Raw genomic sequence first — 21270 nt, 5'->3', positions numbered from 1 at the left:
CTATAATTCAGGCCCGTTGTGTGATGGGCTATCTGCCCCCAAGTTAAATGACCTCGGAGGGTTGTGCTGAAGGAGAAAGCAGACAGAAGAATAATTCTCCCTCTGGTTGGCTATGACTTTTGTCAGCTACATTCTGCTGCCTTATTTTAAACAGAACTAGGTTGAATGTAGCTCCAACTTCAGATAAGTCCTGGGATCACAAACACATTCTAGAGAGTTGAATGTACTAGAAATTGGAACTCTTCAATAGTAAATAAATACTCTTTGGTAAATTCAGCTCAGATATTAGAATGATTCCACAGGGCCTGAAAACTGTGTTAGTAAACATCATAGACTTCCTTCAAAAGAGAAATTCAATGAGCCAAGGAAAGAAAGAGACTAAATCCAATGAGACCCGATATCATTTAATTACCAACTTTGAGAAATGTCAATGAATGGCTTTATTTTATATAAAAATTACAATGAAAGGGGTTGAAAAAGCCAAGTAGACCTGATTTCACACACATACTTGCTAAGTCTCACAGGATTCAAACTCTTAATAATTTTCAACCAACAGACTATATCATTTCAAAAGCCTCATGATGAAGCCTAATATATGCTCCCAACAGATGTGCAAAAAGAAAAAAAAAAGATTCTTTTAGAACTTGCCTCCATTGTCCATCACGCCACAAATCTAAGTTTTTGCTTCTCTGGCTGCTCTTGATCAATTTCCTGCAACGTATACACATTTTTGTGGTGATCTTTTCACCAATGAATTGCTTTGTTCATTTGGCTTTTGTGTGCTGGGCTGATCTCTTGATAAATTTCATCTATCCTAGTATAAGGTTAGAATACATTTGTTCTTTGAAGATCTTCACAGATAAACAGAAAGGCATCCTGCCCAGAAGGAAAACACCAAAACGTTCAGTGTGGGAGATCAATCTGAATAAGGAAGACCTCTTAGAATGTAATAAATTGCTTCTAGATGCTTCTGACAAAATATACACAAGCCAGGTGAGTTTAAGGCAATATCCCCCCTCCCCACCCATCCCATCCCATCCCACTCCTCTGAAAGGAGCTGTTCCCTGTTCAGGCATAATTCTCCGCTACACACCTGGTTCTCCTCAATTATAGCGTGAGCAAAGAACAGCATTAATGACAGTCCCCCATCTAGCTCTAGGCATTCTGGTAGTTCAGTTTTGTTTCTGTTTCTTTCTAGGAGAGTTACAAACGTGTGCTCTGCTCTCTTCTGCACCAAAGCCACAAAAAGAAGAGCTGATACCCTACGAATTACTTCTTTAAAGTTGTGGTGAAATGCACACTGGCCTGCCTTCAATGTGGGGTTATATGATCTCCTCCTTGCTCAGACTAACAATGCAGCATTGAGATGCACAGAGATTAAGGTTTTCTGACAAGAGGCCTGACTCTTCTTTATCAAGAGTAACATTTGCCTAGATAATGCCAATTTGGCTGAAAAAAAACAAAAAACAGTTTCAGCTCCTTTCCGCTTTCAAAATTTTAAAATAATTAAACCCACACAAGATCTTAAAAAGGGAAGGGGCAGGGGAGACAACTGATTGTTCTTTGGATCTGTAGACTGTCCAATTGGCAATACATTCATAGTTAGTCACAAAGGAGGATATCATAGCAGCTTTTTTCTCTTCCCTGAACATAGGTTTTTAAAAATAGCTTGCCATTAAAAATAATAATTTTAAATTTAAAAAAAAAGGAAAAACTTACATATATTAAACTTGCTGCTAGGATCAAGAAAACACTTTGTTCTGGGGCTGGGCAGGTGAGAGGAAAAGGAAGTAAGCAATGATAAATGGGGGTAAAAAAGTAACGAGCGTACCTGACATTTATCTATGCTGCTCAGTGCACACAGATCTTTTGCAACTTAATGATAAGAGACAATAAAAATGAAAGACTGAAATGTATCTCTATGAAAGGGTCCCCACAGCGTTAAGATACAGGAAAAGCAATAACGGAATGGAATTACATGGTAAACAGAAACTCCCTGATGCTACTGGCTTGAGAATTCTTGTCCACTGGGGATTTTTTTTCCATGATTGACAAATGCAGCTCAGTACACAGGATTTTTAATAAAATATCATATGTAATACCCCAAACAACATTTGATCAAATGAAAAAGATTTAACAAAAATCATAATCTCACAGTAGAATAATGACATTTGGCTTCTTTAGGGTGGCCACATGCCTTTCATTAGTGGTACAGCTGAAAAGTTCATTACAACATCCAGTTACCATTTTGGAAAATTTGTGATCTCCGTGACTATAAATGTATAAAATTCTGCTTGCTACAAGCAACTGGTTTGTGTTGGTACAGTTCCCATTGGTCACAGAGTATATGTCGACAGGCTTCCAAACCCCAAATAAATATCCTAGAGTGCATTTGCAAGTTCCAGTATGGGAAAGTGGGCCTCACACAGAAAATTCTGGACCACCTCTCTTTGACTTCAGTAGGAATCTTCTGATTCGAAATCCTGCAAAAGGATTCATCCATAAAATTGAAGGCTGGCCCCCAAAAACAGACTTCATCCCTTCCCATCGGAGCCTCCGTTCCCAAGTTGGCTTTTCACTTTTCAGTCTTTCAATCTCCTGTGAACAAATAAATAATAACATTACTGCTCTACAATAGTCAGTTAACACTGAATGGAAATTTAGAGAAGAGTTAAATGTGCTTATTTTTTACAATTACTAAAATAAATGAAATTATGTATTTTTGTTTTTAATTCAATATCGGATGCTTAAAGAAAGGAGACAAATATATAAATATATGTGCTTTGTGTATATATGATATATATATAAAGTGTCTGTGTATGCATACACACACATATAGTGTAAATATAAAGTTAATAGCATATATATGTGTATACCTACACACATGAAGTACTACTAAGTACTATGGGAAATAAAGCACAAACAGTTGGGGCTATCAGGAAAGACTTCATACAGAAAATGGTGTCTGAGCTACATCTTACAAAAAAGAAGGATAATAAGGCTGAAGGTAGGAGGGAAGTGCATTCCAAGCACAGGGAATGGCCAGCAGAAAAGCACAAAGATAAGAGACAGGTGTCACTCATGAGGAACAGAGAGGCCAGTTTGGCTGAATTGTAGAGCAGAAGACAAGTCAAGTGAATTCCTATCAAGATAAATTGGAACCAGGCCGTTTAGGGTTTTAAAAGCTAAACAGAGTTTATATTTTATTCTACAAGCACTAGGAAGTCGCTGAAGTTGACCAACTAGGGCAATTGCATGGTCATATCTACACTGAAGGAAATTATTTTAGTAGCATTCTGTAGAGCAGACTAGAGAGGTAAGAGACTCAAGGCAGGGAGACCAAGCAGGGAGTTATCACAATAACCTAGGGAAGGGGTGGTGGGAACCCCACCTGAGGTGGTAGTTGTGCAATTCAAGAGAATGTGGCAGGTGTAAGAAATACTGTGATGGTTGAAAGCAAAAGATCTGACAATGGAAAGGATGGGTGGGGATAGGGAGAGTGAAGAGTTGAGGATACTGCCAATATTATGCACCTGAGACAATGGAAGGCTTGCATGGCCTCCAAGAGAAATAGCAAAGTGTAGAGTGAGAGATTTAGGGGAAAGTTAATCAGTTCAGTTCTCCCCAGTAGGTACTAAAAAACAGCATACAGTCAGGTCCCTTTATTTAAAAGAAAGTTTAATGGAATGATAAAACAAAAACACCTTTTGGGACTGGACTTTCTTTCTGTTCTGAGTAACTTCACTGTTAACACACTCAATAGTGCCCTGTCTCCAAAAAGCCATCTTCTGAGAGAGAGAAAGAGCTTTGGAGTAAAGGTAGCATCTCTGCTCTGCTAATGGAGGGCTATTTAAAGAAACTTAGGCTTCAATTCTCATCTGATGGTTCCCACCAACAATATTAAACATGTTCTGTTATCTGAGTCATACTAAGTTACATAAAATGTTTACATTACACACACATTGGAGGGCCCATTTATAAGAGCGTTAGTAAGGAACAGAAAGTCTTTTGCAAGTGATGTTCCACAGTAGCCACATCTTTATCAGTACACAATTGATTGAAAGATGTGGAGAATACCAATTCATTCTGTGCTTACTGTCAATTGATTATAAAAAAAGTATTTGACATTCTACCTAAAGGCTCTCATCCAACAAAGTATTTCCCATGCAACTATGAAAAATTATTCTTGATTCCTTAAAAAATATGACAACAGAAATAACCTTGTTTGACCACTCTCAGGATCATTAATAGCAGGCAAGGTGGAAACAAGAAGATGTATATTTGCCAAAAGTGTTTACCACTATCACAGAGGTCATCTGGGAACAGAGTCCAACCTGAAGAGGGGTTCCCTATAGATCCCAAGGTTCCCTAGAAGCTACTGCTTATCAAGGAGAGAAGGAAAAGGGCAAAGTGAAAAAAACAAAACAAAACACTGAAAGTCCAGCAGACTCCAGTGGAATTCCTCATTTGCTAACGTTGTGTGAACTGTATGCAGAAGATGGCTAAAGCATGCCTGGTTCTGGCACAGAGAAAAACACCTGTAACTTTAACAGAGACTCAGACAAACTACTTTTTCTCCTTCAGAAAAGGAAAGAGTCAACTGAACCATGTATTAGAAGACAAGCACCAAAGAAAAATAAAACAATAATAGAAAAGCAGGTAACTCTGATTGCTGATGAGAAGCACTATAGAGTTTCTTGTGGCTGACAAAAAAATGTTGAGGAGAGAAAATAAGTAACTCAAAGCTGAAAAGGCCAGACTTGAAAAGGAAGTGAATATAGATTCTGACTTTGTAGGAAAATCTAAATTATGGAGGCTGCTGCCACATTCAGAAATTGCTACAACTTCTCCAACCTGGCATATGTTTGCAGTAAATAGAGAGAAAACAGAGGACAATAAAATACCCAGTCTTGGTCCCTTGGATTTCTCATCCCCAAAGCTTCCTCCCATGTTGCTCCACAGGGATATTCTGAAAGGACTTATGAATAGTTAAGCTGAAAATTGTAAGGATAAGATATAGTGAGAAGAATGGGAAAGGAAAACCTATAAATAACACAGCAAAAGAAAGGAAAAACTACCAGGTTAGGGATGTTCTGGGTAGAGGTACCTGAAGAAGTAGTACCATGACTTAGAGAACAATTGGGGAACAGCTGAACAATTACAGTACATGAATGTAATGGAATAATGCTGCAACCACTTTAAATTACAAAAGGGTCGGTTTTAGAGAAACCTGGAGCAGACTTACATGAACAGATACAGAATAAAGTGAGAACAACTTAAGACAATAAGTTAAAAAAAAAAAATGAAATACATAAGAACTCTGATGAATCCAATGACCAACCAGAGACCTTGCTACCCACCTCCTGACAGAAACGTAACAGACTCAATGCACAGAATGAGACAGAAATTTTTGGACTTAGCCAATATGGGAATTTGTTTTACTAGCTTATGGAAATTTGTTGAAAGTATTATATTTTTCTTTTTTTTTTCCTTCTCAGCTGAGGGGGTGAGGTAGGAGGAAGGTGAGGTGGGGGTAGTGAAAGAGGGAAGAAGGGGGAAGAAAAGATGGAAGGATGGGGACTACTGATAGATATGTCCCCCAAAAAGAAAAAACAGAGTTATGGAAGCATTTTTTAAAATATACAGGAGAAAAATGAAGTAAACAAAGTCAAGCAGGACCGCTTTGAAAGTTACATATTGAATTTATTATATGCTTAACAGGAAAAATAACCTATATGTAACAGAGCTTTACAGTTTCACATAGAATCTTTTTTCTGGTCTATTATAAATGAGGAAATGCTCACTTTGTTTGGAATATTTTAAGTTCAGAATTTTTTTTTTAAATTAATTTAAGAAAGCACACTAGCTCTGGAGTCTGTTAAGGGTTCAAATCCTCCCTCTGATATTTGTTTTCTATCTAAGACTGGGCAGTCATTTAAGCACTCTGGGCCTCAACTTTCTCATTTACAAAAAGAGTAGGCTGGACTAACTTCTCTTGGAGGACCCTTCCTGCTCTGATATATGATCCAATGGTCAGAAGATGCCTAAAACCTCCATCTCAGAGAACAGCACAAAAACCACAACTCCGACCCTACCGTTTCGTCGTTGCATATTGAGTGGATCTGAGTGCCAAACATGACTGCGGTGAAAGTGAGAAAGAGAAGACCCTCAAGGCACAAGAAGATCAGCAGGATTACAGTTACAGGTGGAGAAAAATCACTGCATTCTGTGAAAGAGGTCAAGAGAATCATTCATTAGAACAGAGAGCATATCCTCAAATTGTGTCACTGTGAACAAAAAGTTCACCTCCAGAAACCCTGTACTCCTGATAGTACAGAAAGGACTGCATCCATCTAGCAAAAAGGCAAACCCGACTGCAGACAAAGGCACCAACCAGGGCCACTCAGAGAAACAAGGTTTTCTGTTTGGATGTCTTTGGGGCCGGGATAGCTCAGCCCTATGCCAGTACAAAGAACGCCTGACAATTCTGTTTCCCAGTCAATGGTTTCACTGTCTGATTAGATGGGAGCTACTCGGTTTTTGTGAATTGTTTAAAAAAAAAAATAAGCTGGGATTTTTTTGTTTGTTTTATACTATAATAGAAATTACATTATTTTTTAAACTGTGTAGGAAATTTAAAAATAAAGTAATTTACCCTCTGAGAAAGTACAAAAAGTATGCAACTTGCACTTTCCACAGTGAAGTTGCTGATACTAAACGATCTTTATACTTGAGCAAAGCCGGCCCGTCTCATTCACAAAGAGAAATAACCATGATAACATGCTTCTCTTTCTTTTGGCACATTACAAATACTACAAACCCATTTGGAGTTGGGCACATCACCACTTGTGAACTACAACATCATTGTTAGCCTCAAAAATGGAGAAAATGGCATATCACAATCAGGCAATCATAAATTCAAGTGGTAATTAATTCAAGGTAGTCCTTATTGGGCTACCAAGAAAATTATTGGGTTAGATGCCACTCTAAACAAACATGCATATGTTGGCTCACACCCTAAACTATTCGAGTTAATTAAAATAAAGTTATTTTTCCTTATAAGCCTAGTCCTTTTAAACAAAGAATGATTTTTCATATTATATACAAAACTATCGACATACATGATATATGCTTAATTTTGTGTATTGAACAAATTAATCTTTTTACTTCTCAATCTCATTCAGCTTAAATGAAAGACTGGACATTAGTTTCTTCCACACTTGGGCTCTAAATTAGAAAACTGGCAAAATAAAAGTCCAATTCTTTTCTGTTTCTTCTCATATTAAAGAAGTGTCTGCACATTCAGAACTTTCTCATGGTTCCATCCTAGGAGTATTGTTTCTGATGCCCCCCGCTGCATTTTTCACCTCTACCTACAGTTAGCTCTCATCTCCTCTGTTGACTAACTGCAATTCAGCAGAAGCCCGAAGGAAAGGTTTGAGAGAGTGGAGGAGACCACTGCATCCTTGGACAGCATTTCAGTTCAGTAACTTGGAGGTGTCTCTCCTCTTCCCACCCTGATTCATCCACCAGGATGAATTTTTAAACAAAAACGAACTAAATGAATTAAAAATGAATTTTTAAACAAAATCAGAATTACCAACCCTAACCCCTTAACTCACCCAGGGAAGCACTAAACCAGACACATAGTGAGCTGACACAGGGAAGGGAGCGCTGCTCACTCTGGCATTTCTAACACAAGTCTGAGAGATTAATACCATGAATCTCCACACAGAGCTGAGGGAGGAGGGGGATAAGACAGGAAAAATGGACTATTTTCCAGTTCTTCCTTTGTTGAGCTTTTTTTAAAAGTGTTATAAATTTCCAGGATATCAAAGTCAAGTCAAATATAAATGATTTTCTGATTGTTCTCTTAGTGCTCTCTTCTAACAGATATGAGCCTTACCTACTGTGTCAAAAAATTTCTCCCTTCTCTACAGTAAATGCTTAGGGTAGGCTTTAAGAAAAACTAAATGTCTTTCTCTTGAAATTTTCAGCAAAGACAACACAGCCGTCTTTGTAAAAATGGTTTAGTGTTAAGTCTTATCCCAAAGAAGAGAAATGAATTTCCCAAGTCTCTTGCTCTTAAAAAGAAACAAAAATGTCTACAATGGGTAAAAGAAATGTAAAAGAAATGATTATCTTATTTATTTTGTTATTTTTCCTATTAGTGAAGGTAATTTGGTTTAAAAAAAAAAAAGAACCAGTGTGTGCTGGTAATGTTTTGCACTCATTTGCAAGGCCATCCTAATCAATGATGCTATACATGTCCCTGAATCAAGTCAGTAAGACATCTGACATTCTATCTTCAATCAGAGCCAGTCTTTTTGAAGCAGTAATTATTGGCATCTAATGACAACACTCAGCTTCAACAAATGGGGATTCACACTGAATACATACACATTACTAGATAAATGTTTTTGAGGGTTTGTTTTTTTTTCAGCAGTGATCACAAATTTGCACTGACCAGACCCTTTGTAACCAATGTACTAGAGAACTGCCTAAGAACAGTGAGAGGTGCAGTGTGTAGCTATGACAAAGCCAAGGTAAGTGGGCCTGAGGGAACACAAGTCTCTAACCACGTTAACAAGATTAGGCTCATGCTCTCACTAGTCACACTCACACTGCACACATGCTCTCACACATTCACATGCTAAAATAAAAAGTATGTGGCTAAAGAAGAGGAAGAGGGTGAGGAAAAATAAATTTTACTGAAGTAGGACAGGCCTTCATGTCCACACTATAAAGAGTATTAAAAAAAATATTTTCTTAACAAATTGACTAAGAAGGGAGACATTTTTTGTAGGAATAATACTCTAATAGGTGCAGAAAATAATACTAACTTCTATCTAGACACAGTATCTGTGACAAGCTTATAATCCCCCAAAGAGCCAAATATGTATATGATTATAAGGGAAAGTTGATTATATGGCTTCATTGGGGTACTAAAGATACAAAGCCTTGGTGTTATGATGTAAAGACAATCTTATCCTAGAAAAGCATCCAAAGTGACAACAAAAGATGTTCTCCCAAAACCTAAGAGTATTTTTTCTTTAAAGTGTTTGCCACTGAGTGTAATATTTTGTTTCTTTGCACATGCAATAATATGGTAATGCTATTTCTGTATTTCTACAAACAATTTTTATACACCCAAGTATGTGCTTACCAGTCCACTGCCCTCGGACACAGGAAAAAAACTGAAATCCACACAGGATCAGAGCATGAGCTGAAGACAGGGCTATATACATCTGGATAAGAGAAAAAGTAGGAGGGAACTGTAAGGCTGTGATCCATTGTGAACAGAAAAGGCTGACGGACGATAGTTTTCTTTCTATTCAGTTCCAACTGTCAAGTAAAATCAATTCACTAAGCACACAGTGAAAAAAGTTTAAAAAATAATTTAAATCCTTGAAATTAAATAGTGTAACATTTATTAGCACCCTAAGGCCACACTGGAAAAATTCTTCTGTGGGGAGCAGCAGAAGGTAAGCATTTCTGATCTATGATGAGAGAGACAATTTCGGCCCAGGCCCAGAGAGAATACATGCAGCAAATAACTAGCAGCCACACAATTGCTACAACTGGTGCCTCACTGGGAAGGAGAGCTAGGGAGAAACTGGCTCAATCCTAGGAGAAATGTGCCTGCCAAAAGCAAATGATAAAAAAAAGTCAACAGAGTTTGACAATCACCATAAACCACTAAAAATTAATTTTTACTCACGGTAAAGAGCACAAAAAACCTCTGATTTTTTTCTCCCACACAATTGTTCACCCATGGGCAGTGGTGATCCATCTTCCGAATACATCGTTTACAAATACTGGAAAAAGGAAGTTTTTTTTTTTTAATTTTTAATACTCTAACATAGAAGACTATCAGAATAACATAACTAAAACAAAAGGGCAGAGAAAATAAGGAGAAAGGAAATTAAATCGAAATACCAACAATTACATTAAGTCTCCAATTTATAAAACAGGTTGGGTTTCAAAAACTTCAGAGCATAAAGAAACAATGTTTCCCATAGTACCAGGTTCCCAGACCAGGCCACAGGCCTAAAGTAATAAGAATCTAATCACACCATTTTAAAACAATGTTTCTGAAACATGCATGTCCTAACTTCAGGCAGCAACAAGAAGATTTCCACTGATGTAGCTGCTCCACCAGACTTAGTCATGTCCTGCACTGCTTCTGAGAGGAGAGGCAGGGTCTGAGGTGCAGAGCCATGGGAAGTCAGGGTCTCCAAACAATCGAACCTGACAGGACAGCATTCTGCTGGGAGCTAGTCTTTTTCTTCAGAGGACTCCAAAAATCAGCTCCTTGAGTGGTCACTTTGTTTCTAACTAAGATTTCTTTCTCCCCTGGTAACCACGGTAGCCTAGAATAAGTCTCAACATTTCTTTCCTACCTTCCTATTTGTAGCAAGCCCTTCTCCCTTTGGGCATCTTCTAGTCTTCCTAGCCACAACTGGAAAACAAAGCTTTTACCCTAGGCTCCTCACCTTCCCTTTTCACTTATAGACTAGGGAGGAAAGACAAAGGTGCCCACAGATAATTATGCTGAGTCTTTTAAAAGCTGACAAAGACAGAGGACTTTTGTAAGGTGATTTGCTCACAACAACCTTGAGAGGTAAAGCAGTACCAATATTTTCATCCCCATTTTTTGTGCTGAGGAAATGAAGGCTGAAAGAGGGACTCTGGCCCAGAGTCACACAGTAGCCTGGACCTAAACTTAAAAATCTAAGTCTGCTGACTCCAAGGAGGATTGTTGTTTCTACTTAAAGCAGAGAGCCTCTCTGGGCACAAAAAGAACTGAAGATTCATATACCTATCAAAAGAAAACTCACTAACAGAAACCGGAAGAAAGGACAACACTGGCCACAGTGGGTACTGATGGGGGATAGGGAGGAGAGGCTAATGAGAATGTACCTCGTTCAACCCACTGCCCCAACCAGTTGTGGAAGAACCTGCTCTGTCTAGGTTTAGGAACTGGAGTTCAAGGGGGAGGGGAGATTCTAGGCAGCAGCAGATGCAACAGCAAGAAGAGAGTCCCTGGAATAATACAGCCGGAGCAGTCATTTCAAAGTGGCTGTTTCTATATCCAAGTTCAGGATTGCCTGCCTTACTGCACCCACGTAAAAAACAATCCATACATATTTATAGTTACATCTCTTCAAAGCAATGGCTTGCAACCCATGGGCTCTGGGATTCCCAGAAAAGGCCTGTGAATCTATATGTGTACCAAGTATTGTTATTCTGATGCTGACTAAACAAATCTCAGATCTCAAAAGGTCTCACACTTATGTCATATGCTGTTATTAATAAAATATATTATTGCTATTAATGAAACACATTAATGAATTCATAGTAGCCTTCTAACCAGCTATTTTTTCAGGAAACAACTACCAACAATACAACTATTAACCAGGGGTGTCTGAAATTTTTGACATTACAATAGGATTGCTGTGGTTGAAAAGGCTAGAAATCATTGCTTTAAAAGTCTATACAAATATTTTGAGTGAACACAAATTATTTTTGTAGTAGACTACTTTCTAAGTACTACAGATATCTGAAAAAATGCTAAGGATACAATGGAATCACATTACTGAGAATATGCTGATAGGTTCACTGCTAAAAAATAAAACACAGCCACAATTCCAATATTTTTCCAAATTTCCAGTTGGAATTCAGAAAGCCATCTAGCAATGTGTAATGACAACAACAGTGGGCCGGGAGTCAAGGGGGACCTGGTGTGAATCCTGGTTCTCATCCTTGACCTCTCTGAAGTCTCAGTTTCTTCAACTGTATAATAAGCACAATAATACTAACACTGCTCACCTTATAGGAGAGTTGTGAGGGAAAAAATTATGCAAACCTTACAATGCTAAATAAGGATGCCTCATTATTATTATTATTATTATTGGGCTAATATTCATTTCCAGGCCTCTCAGTTTTAAATATATTAACATAATAAAAGCAACTTATAAATACAAAGAAGGATAAATGCTAAGTATTGCTAACCACACATTAAATACCAAATCATACCATCCAAACACACAGAAGTTTTTGCATTAAATGCCTCATTTTAATAGCTCTAACAATCAACTGACTAATGATTAACTTGAGGGACAATAACAGACCAGACTAGCAGGAAAAGCCTTGTGTGGGAGCATACTTGAACTACTCTTTGAAAGAAGCCAGGGTATTCTTTTTTGAGGTTAAGAGACTTGCCCAGGGTCATACAGCTACTCTGAGGCCGGATCTAAACTCGGGTCCTCCTGACTCCAAGGCCGGAGTTGCCCCAAAGCCAGGGTGTTCTAAGCCATGTGAGAAGGGAATACAGAAGAGAGCAGCTTAGGCAAAGGAACCGAGACAGTAGATAGGATATCCTGCAAAAGCAACAAGAAAGCCAACAGAACACTCACTTTCATAACCTCTGTGAAAGGGAGTAAGGGTCCCTATGTCTGCAAAGGTTGGGGCCAGACTGTAAAAATGCAAAACAGAAATGTGGTACTGATCAAAGCAGTGACAAGGAACCACTGCAGCTGGCTGAGCAAGATGAATGGAACCAGATCTGTGCTACAATTATCATTTGACAGCTGGGTGGAGGACGGATTGAAGAAGGAAGAGAAACCAATGAAAAGGCTCCCATGCTATTGATATTCAGAGGAGAGGTACAGGGTAGTGGTGCTATTAGTGGGCAGAAGGGGTTGGATGCAAGAAGTGGCAGCAGAAGGGTCTCAGCACTGCAAGCGATCTGACAGAGGACCGAGGAAGTGGGAGATGGAGAGAACACCGAAGTGAAGAACTTGGCAGACTGAAAGAGCGGTGGTGCTCTGGAAAGAAATATCAAAGTCAGAAAGAGAACTGAGTGGTGGGGGCGTTTTGGACTTGTAACATGACAATTGGCAGCATGGGAAGAAGAGAGAGGAAGGCTAAATAACCCATCTTAGAGCCATCTACATAGAGATGGATGATAACTGAACCCCTGATACCTGACACTGTCATCAAAAGGGCAGAAAGAGAAGGGGGCCCACACGAGGCCTGGGAGGAGAGCTAAAGTCAGGCGACCAGCCCTGACCATTCACCCAGCAAAGGAGACTGAAAAGGAGCAGCCAGAGAGAAAGGAGGGAACCGAGAGAAAGCAATGATATAAAAGCCGGAGAGGAAAGTATCCAGGAGAAGAGGGTGGCTGATGGTGTGAAATCCTCCAGAAGTCAGAAGGGTGAAGATTAAGAAGAAGCCACTGGATTTTGCACTGAGACACCATCGGTGACTTCAGAGACAGCAGTTTTCAGTTGAGTGACGGGACCGGGTGTGCATGGATGATCAACCTTCCTAAGAGCATGCAGCATACAATAATAATGATAAAGTGTCCATAGGACAGAGGTTAGAAATTATATAGTTCAGCCTCTTCCTATTACAAATGAAGAAACTGAGACCCAGGAGCAAAAGTGATTTGCCCAAAGTCTAGACGCTATCATCTCATATTCTTAAAAGCTTGGTCAATATGGTCAATAAAGCACTTTCTTTACAACAACCCTTTAAAGTGGCTCAGAATTAGCTTTATTAGAACAGCTAGGTAGCGCAGTGCATAGAGCACCGGCCCTGGATTCAGGAGGACCTGAGTTCAAATCCAGCCTCAGACACATAACACTTACTAGCTGTGTGACCGTGGGCAAGTCACTTAACTCCACTGCCTAGCCAAAAAAAAAAAAAAGAAAAGAAAAAAGAAAAAAAGAATTAGCTTTATTTACCACATTGCACAGATAAAGAAACTGAAGCTCAAAGGTAAAATGACTTGCTCCAGGGCACACAGCCAGTAAGGCAGAATTGAAACTCAGATCTCCTCAATACAAATCAAGCATTCTAGCTGACTAGCCCTGCTCACCACCTCCCTTGGTGCCCAGACCATCAATATCCAAGTACTTTAAGCAGCTTAACATTAGCCATGAATACCTGCAGTTAACTGCCAGTCTGCTCCAACTGCTTTCACAGAATCTGCTGACTACCCCACTGATGTCCTCATAACTTGGTACTGCAAAGCCAAACTATGGGGATGATCTGAGCCACTACTTTCCTCCATGAACACAGAAAGCTCAGTGTGATCTATGTAAATGACTTTAATATCACTTTAGTTATTAGTTTTATCTGATGAACATATTATGAAATTTCAACACTAAAATTTATCAACTATTTCTGAGTAAACTAATATACTCTTGACTAAAAATCTAAATGGCACTGCCTTTGAGTCTTTGTCTACTAGGTCTCTCTCAAAGAAACAGTCTCTTCTAGAGAGTGCTCTGGCAGCCTAATTGGAGTTTGAGTTCACATTTTTTACACGTCAGTGCCAAGGCTGCTGTTTAACACCCCACAAGCCCCCAGGAGCTTCTACCTGCAGTGGTGTGCACGCTCGGGCTTGACACAGCAACATTTGGGACACTTGTAGATCACCTCACCAGGCTTTAGCTGCAGACTCTCCATGTACTCTTTAGTAGCATTGCCTTTGGGTACCGCCCCCTACAGGGTGAGAAGTCAGAGAAGAACCATCAGAAATGTGTCTCCACCAGTGCGCTTGCTTCTGAACAGGTATTCTACATGAACACAGTCTCTGCCACTTCCACAAAAGGACACCATCCAAAGATTTCTGTGAAGAAGTCCCATGACATTTACCTGATCTCAAACTCTTCTCAAGCCAAATAAATAACCTCAATTGTTTTCTAGGCTTAACCAAGAGCCAGGAATACCTTAAAGTATTTCAACTTGACAGCAGTTTAACATTAGAAATAATAAACTCCTCCCAACTCCCCAGCCCATTTGAATGAAAATTAACTGATAAGTATTGTTCATATATAGTTTAGTACCAAGTACAAATGAGAACAGTTGTGAACATTTGCCTTAAATTATTTTAGCTTACATTCTAAAATCTATATACCTGTCTCACTCAATCTACCTTGGAGAACACTCAAATGTTCCCAAATCAATTTACCTTTGTCCTAGTTACCAAATCTTTTTTGCTGTATCCCATAGACACTTTGCTTGTTTCTACCATGTCTTTGCTCATGCTGCACCCTCCACTTTAAATGACTTTGTCTTTTTTAAATTTTTTTCTTTTTTTTCTTTCTTTTTTTTTTTTTTTTTACTAATAATACAAATTTATCTCAAGAAATTGACTGAAGATGTTGGACTAAAAGGCTCGAAAGCAATAAGGTTCTTCTGTGCCCTCAACAAACAGAATACACATGAAAAAACCCCAAAGAGAAGAAAAAAGGCTCAAAAAAAAAACAAAACTTCCCACCCAAAATTAAAAAAACAACAACACTCTTTTAGTGTGATACAGTAGAAAAAGTACTGGATCTGAAGTCAGAAGGGAGCACTATTAAGAGGCAAAAGTAGAAAAGGTCAGAATCCTAAATTGAGTTTAGGTGGAATACAAGAGGCAGTCATCAGGACCAGCTCATGAATAAAGCAACCATAATTTGAGGGCATCTTGTGTCCAAGAAAGGAATCAGTTAAAGAGCCCAAATGCTATACTGGGACTACCAAAATGTAAAAAGAATTCAGGGAAAAAGTCTAGCATATTGGATGGGTCCTCTGAGGAGAATTTACTAGTGTGAACATTTACAAAAATCACAGAAGGTCAGATGGCATGAATGAGCTGTAATCCACACTGATGGAGGGAAAAATCTCCCTAAGCTGATTAAATTACAGATATACTAAAGTACTAAAACATTTATTTCTTGAAGTGAGGGAGTGGTATGATATGATTAAAAAACTATTTGAGGCTGATTTTCAAGGAGGGATCTCAAAGAGTTAAAGAGATCCAATTAGTGAGAATCAGTAAGATTATATGCTGCCTACGGCCTGGAACTCTGACTCTGTATGTATCCCAAAGAATATCCCACAGAGAGAAGGTTCTCTGCAAATATTTGTCAAAAAAATGACTTTGTTGAATAATAATGTCTATGGTGCAAACTCCAGATGATGAAAGTATAGATTAAACTGGCAGCTTTGGAAGTGAATAGGAAGGGGCAAATCTGAAATACTTCGAAGTGGGACAATTGGAAGAATTCATCAATCTGGTATACCAAGAATATGGTGATGTTAAGGACAGCGATAGGAAAGTTGTAAAGGATGAAAACAGGCAGGAAGAGAATATATAAACAGTCAGCATGTTAAATCTAGTGGGAAGGTATATTTCCAAAACATATTCTGATCAATTATGACATCACTATTATCAATCCTTACGACCAGGTATTATCAGAGGAGCATAGATAGATATGATCAGAGGAGACGGAGATATCTTGGAGACCATCCAGTCAAATCCCTTTGTTGTGCAGGTGAGGAAGTTAAGACACAGAGAAGTTAAATGTTTTGACCAAGGTCATACTTTTCACTATAGCTGACCAAAATAATTGGGTCTATGATTTAGCAAATTTCAATTAACTTCGTCTAAACCAATCCAGTTCTTTGCTAGCACCTATCACAGAACTGGTATCTACTAAATGTTTGTATCAATTGAGGGTATATTATTTTATAAGGTATATTATTTTATAACTTCTAATCATTTTGCATATAACCACACAAGAAATTGGTGTGAATAACCAGAGTTTTATAAAAGGGACTGAGTGAACCAAGATTTCCAAGTGTCACCAAACACCTTCACTTTTGCAACTAGAATGCAGTTTAGTACAGGAAAAAAATGAATATTTCTGAAACTGACATACATACATACTAAAAAAAAATCACAAATTTATTTATATGTGTGTTTATTAAAGGCACTGTTGTTTACGCAGTTGTGTCCAATTCTTCATTACCCCAATTCTTCATTACAGCATGCCCATACTGTCCGTGGGGTTTTCTTGGCAAAGATATTGGAGTGGTTTGCCATTTCCTTCTCCAGTAGATTAACGCAAACGGAGGTTGAGTGACTTGCCCAGGGTCATACAGCTAGTAAGTGTCTGACGTCAAATTTGAACTCTGGTCTTCCTGATTTCAGGCCCAGCACTCTATCCACTGAGCAACCTAGCTGCCTCCTGACTAAAGGTACCCTTAACTATATTCATCTCCCAGGGAAGCAACTAAGCTTAATCACCAAATCATTTGGAAACACATGGTAATCTTGTGCTTGAAGTACTAAAGTACTAGAAAAGAATTTTTTCCCCAATTTCTTCAAGGATTCAATTTTATTTATTTATTTTTGCCTCAGGCAGAATGCTAAGTCCTAGGAATGAAATGCTCAAAGATACAGCTCTACCACAGCATGATTCTAGCTACTTCGAGAAACATAGCTTAGTTTTCTGCACACCTTTAGCAATGTTTTGGGTCCCCAAAGGTACAAATGAGTTGGGATAAACTTCCTAACCAAGCACAATCACCTCAAGCAGGCTATTGAAACAATAACCCTGACCATCAGATGCTTACATGTCTAACTTCATATATTATGTCCCAGAGACAGAAACATACCCTAATAGGTTCAGAAATAACGCCCCCCTCCCTAAACTTCAGGAACATATCACTGACCCAGCATAAGTAGCAAAGATTGAATCTTTTAGACAATAACTACTCACATTAATCTAGCACTTTTACATATGTGATCTTATTTAGGCCCCTCATGAAAACTCTCCTATTATGGAGGCTTGAATATCTGTCCTACAGTCAGGAAAAAGGAGGCTCAGAGAATGAAGTGACTTGTATGGTCAAACAGCCACGTGTCAGAGGCAAGATTAAGCGCCCGGCCATTCTGACTTCAAACAGATGGATTCTTTTTGGCCTTCTTCAACAGAGTATATCAAACATGTTGCACTTTTCTTCATCACACAGGGTCATCATCATATTAAGGGGCAGCTGGGGGCAATGTCAAGTGCACTGGTCTTTGAGTGTGCTCTCAGCCTCAGTTTCCTTTGCTGTCAAACAGGAATAATAATAGCCCCTATCTTGCAGGTTTGTTGTGATGACTAAATGAAGTACTTTATGTGAAGCACTTTGCAAACTTTAACATGCCTTAGAAACATTAGAGATTCTCATTGTGACACTGGTTCCCTGATTCTGTACCACAATGCAGGGAGGTCTCAGGAGCCACTCAGTTATAAGTCCCATCAGCCTTGGGACTCTTCCTGTCCCCACCCTTTGTCCATCTGGCTGAAAGGGGAGCCACGACCTTCAAACCCCGCACTAAAGGAGGGAGCTCAGCTCAGACATCTCTTTTTTTCTGCACCCCAGCTGCAGTACTTGAGGATTTCTTAGACTGCTCCCTCCTGCTCCCATATCAGGCACCTTCCCTGCTTTTTGGCCTTCTGTGTATAGTTTTCCCCCATTAGGCTGTAAGCTCCATGAGGGAAAAGATTACCTTTTTTTCACATTTGTATTCCCAGTGCTTAGCACAGTGCCTGGCACAAAACAGGGCCTTAATAAATGTTTACTGACTCTCCACTATATTGAATAATCCCTAGACAGATATACTTCTGTTGTTGTCTGAGTCTTTTATTTTTGTTATAAATTTTCCTAACTATCAATTTATTACTTCTAACCTGTTGTAGGCTGGGAAACCAAGTAACCAAGCTGGTTATAACTAAAGACAACATATAAATATGTTATATATAAATATATATGGCATCTTAAAGGTCTACAAAGTACTTTCCTCACAACAACCCTTCTAAGTTGTCCCTGTTTTCCAGATGGGGAAATTAAGGCTCTAAGAAGCACGACCACACGAACTCTGCTGGTTCTGAATGAGCTGAAGCATCTCACTTGGGTGCAGCACTCATGTGGCACTTAGCAAGAGCTCCCTGTAACAGTACTCATCTTCAGGGCAGCTAGGTAGCGCAGTGGATAGAGCTCTGGCCTTGGAGTCAGGAGGACCTGAGTTCAAATCCAGCTTCAGACACTTGACACTAGCTGTGTGACCCTGGGCAATTCACTTAACCCCAACTGCCTCACCCCCCCTCCCCCAAAAAAGAAACAGTACTCATCTTCTTATGCATAGAGAATGCACCAGGAAGGAGTGCTAGGCTTGGAGCAAAGAAAACCAGGGCTTTAAATCTCACCTCCAATGCTAGCCAGCTTTGCAAACCCAGAGAGATCACTGAACCTTGATATACCCCAAATAACTCCTAGGACTTATTTACTAACCTGTACTGAGGCATACAGCCTATCTAACCAACTAAAATACTAGGTCCTAAGAGAAAGAGCCTATGTTTTTTAACTCTTTGCATACCCCAATGACTGACACAATGACCTATGAAGATGAGGGGTGCTCAATCAAGGTTCATTAATAATGATACATTTAAAATAACACCAACAGGTTCCAAGGGCTTCTGTTATGGAAAGAACCGCAAGCAATAGTACATGGACTGTTTCAGATGCCTAGTGACCCTTTTCATTCAAATGAGGTTCCTGGTGATCTTTAGATAAGAGTGATTTTAATACACTGCTCCATCACTGACTCAAACTTAACTCACTCTCTGTCCTTAGCCAAAATGCTAGGGACTAAATATTATCAAGTGCCTGCTACCAGAACCACAGCCAGTACACCAACTTCAGGGGTGGGATTTGGTAGCAGATGAAGAAGGCTATAACAAGTCCAGAACTTGGGTAGGTCATGCCATCGCAGATCTCAGAGCACAAATGAAATCCACTCTATTGAACACTACAAAGCCTCTCTGTAGTATACTAACAGATAAAGAAAAATGTTTAAATCCAATGGAGAAAGGTTCACTTTTCCTGAAGCTCTCTGATCTTTTGTGTTTTGGAGATTTGTGAAGGATAGCCTAGAATGAACCTGAAAGTTTGAGTAAAGAAGGATGTTGAAAGGTAAATGCTACTTGATGACACAACAAAAAGAAAAATACGAAGAACTGTTACAATTTAGCTCATCTCTCCTCTTAGCATCATATAAACTGCACACAATTTAAGCACTTCAGAAAGGATGGTTCTGTGTAAGTTCTTCCATCTCTTGGAAGATGTGTTTATAGAGACAGCTAGGTGACACAGTGGATAGAGCACTGGGCCTGGAGTGAGAAAGACCTGGGCTCAAGTCCAGCCTCAGACACTTACTAGCTGTGCAACCCTGTGCAAGTCACTTAACCTCTGTTTGTCTCAGTTTCCTCAACTGTAAAAAAAAATGGAGAAAATAATAGTTGTTGGGTTGTTGTGAGGATCTCATTTGACTAAATGAGATCCTCACAACACTTCTAAAGCCCTTAGCAGAGTGCCTGGTACAAAACAGACACTTAATGCTTATTTTCTCCCTCCCCTCCCTTTATAATACAGTTATACTCCAAATAATTCCAAAGCACAAAGACAAAAATCACAGCCAAAAGAAGTCCAAGGCTCCATACATCAATACAACATCACAACCCTACCCCCACTCAATTTATGCAATCAGAACTTTCCAGACAAAAAGAACCTTACAGAGATTACCTAGTCCAAATCTGATTTTATAAAGGAAAGTGACTTGCTCAAATTAACTCAGAAAGTGTGCCCAGCCTCCTAACTCCAGGCTAGTGTTACTCCCACTAAACTGTGAGGACCCTCACCTTTAAGGGGCAGTTTTCTTTTTCAATTTAATACAATTAATGCCATACATTCAGAAAATTCATATAAATAAAAATTTAAGATTAGATGAACAAGAAATACTTAGCTGTAGACTCAAAGGAGCCAGCTAAATTTAGCACAATAAGAGAAAATATCAATAGGAAGAATAACATACTTACAGGATCAGTTAGCATAGTTCTCAGATGAGATGACAGGGCTAAAACTGCCAAGCAGTTAAAAACAACACCGTTGATCATAGAGTACCAAAAGTCTTTGGAAGGCAGCAACATGACAAAAGTCACAACAAAGTCTGCATAGACAACTAGTAGCCATGTCATGACAGCGCAGACCATACCACAGCCATCCCGGATGAACCAAATTCTGTCTGCTGCATCAGCTTCAGATGAGGATGAGGATGAAGAATCATAATTCTCATTTTCACCAAGAAGGGGATGATGTTCCACATCACGGAACCTGTGCCCTGATGACTGCATGATTTCCTGGGCTTACCCTGAATGCAGGAGAAAGGCAATGTTTATGTACATGTAAACACAACATCAAAATCAATAAACAACAGAGCTGTCCATTGTGCTAGAACACATGCCATCTTGAATGTAACATATAAAATGAATTTTTTCTGTGGTCATTTAAAAATGTAATTGAGGTTTGAAAACAGATACCAAAGAATCAAAAATAACTCCAATTACTTCTGCTCTGAATTCCAATGGTTTTGACATTCAC

At 39.0% G+C, this 21270-nt stretch overlaps 1 protein-coding gene across 1 annotated transcript in view; it reads right to left on the bottom strand.

The window, feature by feature from the left end:
- Window positions 1-388: 388 nt before the first annotated feature.
- Window positions 389-21270, bottom strand: part of ZDHHC7 (zinc finger DHHC-type containing 7) — a 46976-nt gene continuing 26094 nt past the window's right edge. The window contains exons 3-8 of the mRNA XM_027846890.1: window positions 20709-21040; window positions 14390-14514; window positions 9722-9818; window positions 9167-9248; window positions 6096-6226; window positions 389-2598 (exon numbers count right to left, since the gene is read on the bottom strand). Of these exons, the coding sequence (XP_027702691.1) occupies window positions 2422-2598; window positions 6096-6226; window positions 9167-9248; window positions 9722-9818; window positions 14390-14514; window positions 20709-21023 (927 nt within the window). The 5' untranslated portion in view covers window positions 21024-21040 and the 3' untranslated portion in view covers window positions 389-2421. The remainder of the gene's footprint in view (window positions 2599-6095; window positions 6227-9166; window positions 9249-9721; window positions 9819-14389; window positions 14515-20708; window positions 21041-21270) is intronic.

This window comes from Vombatus ursinus, unplaced genomic scaffold, assembly GCF_900497805.2.
Source record: "Vombatus ursinus unplaced genomic scaffold, bare-nosed wombat genome assembly UNPS02005286.1, whole genome shotgun sequence".
NCBI lineage: Eukaryota > Metazoa > Chordata > Mammalia > Diprotodontia > Vombatidae > Vombatus > Vombatus ursinus.
The sequence above is the reverse complement of the archived record's forward strand: the minus strand, read 5'-3'. Positions and strand labels throughout refer to the sequence as shown.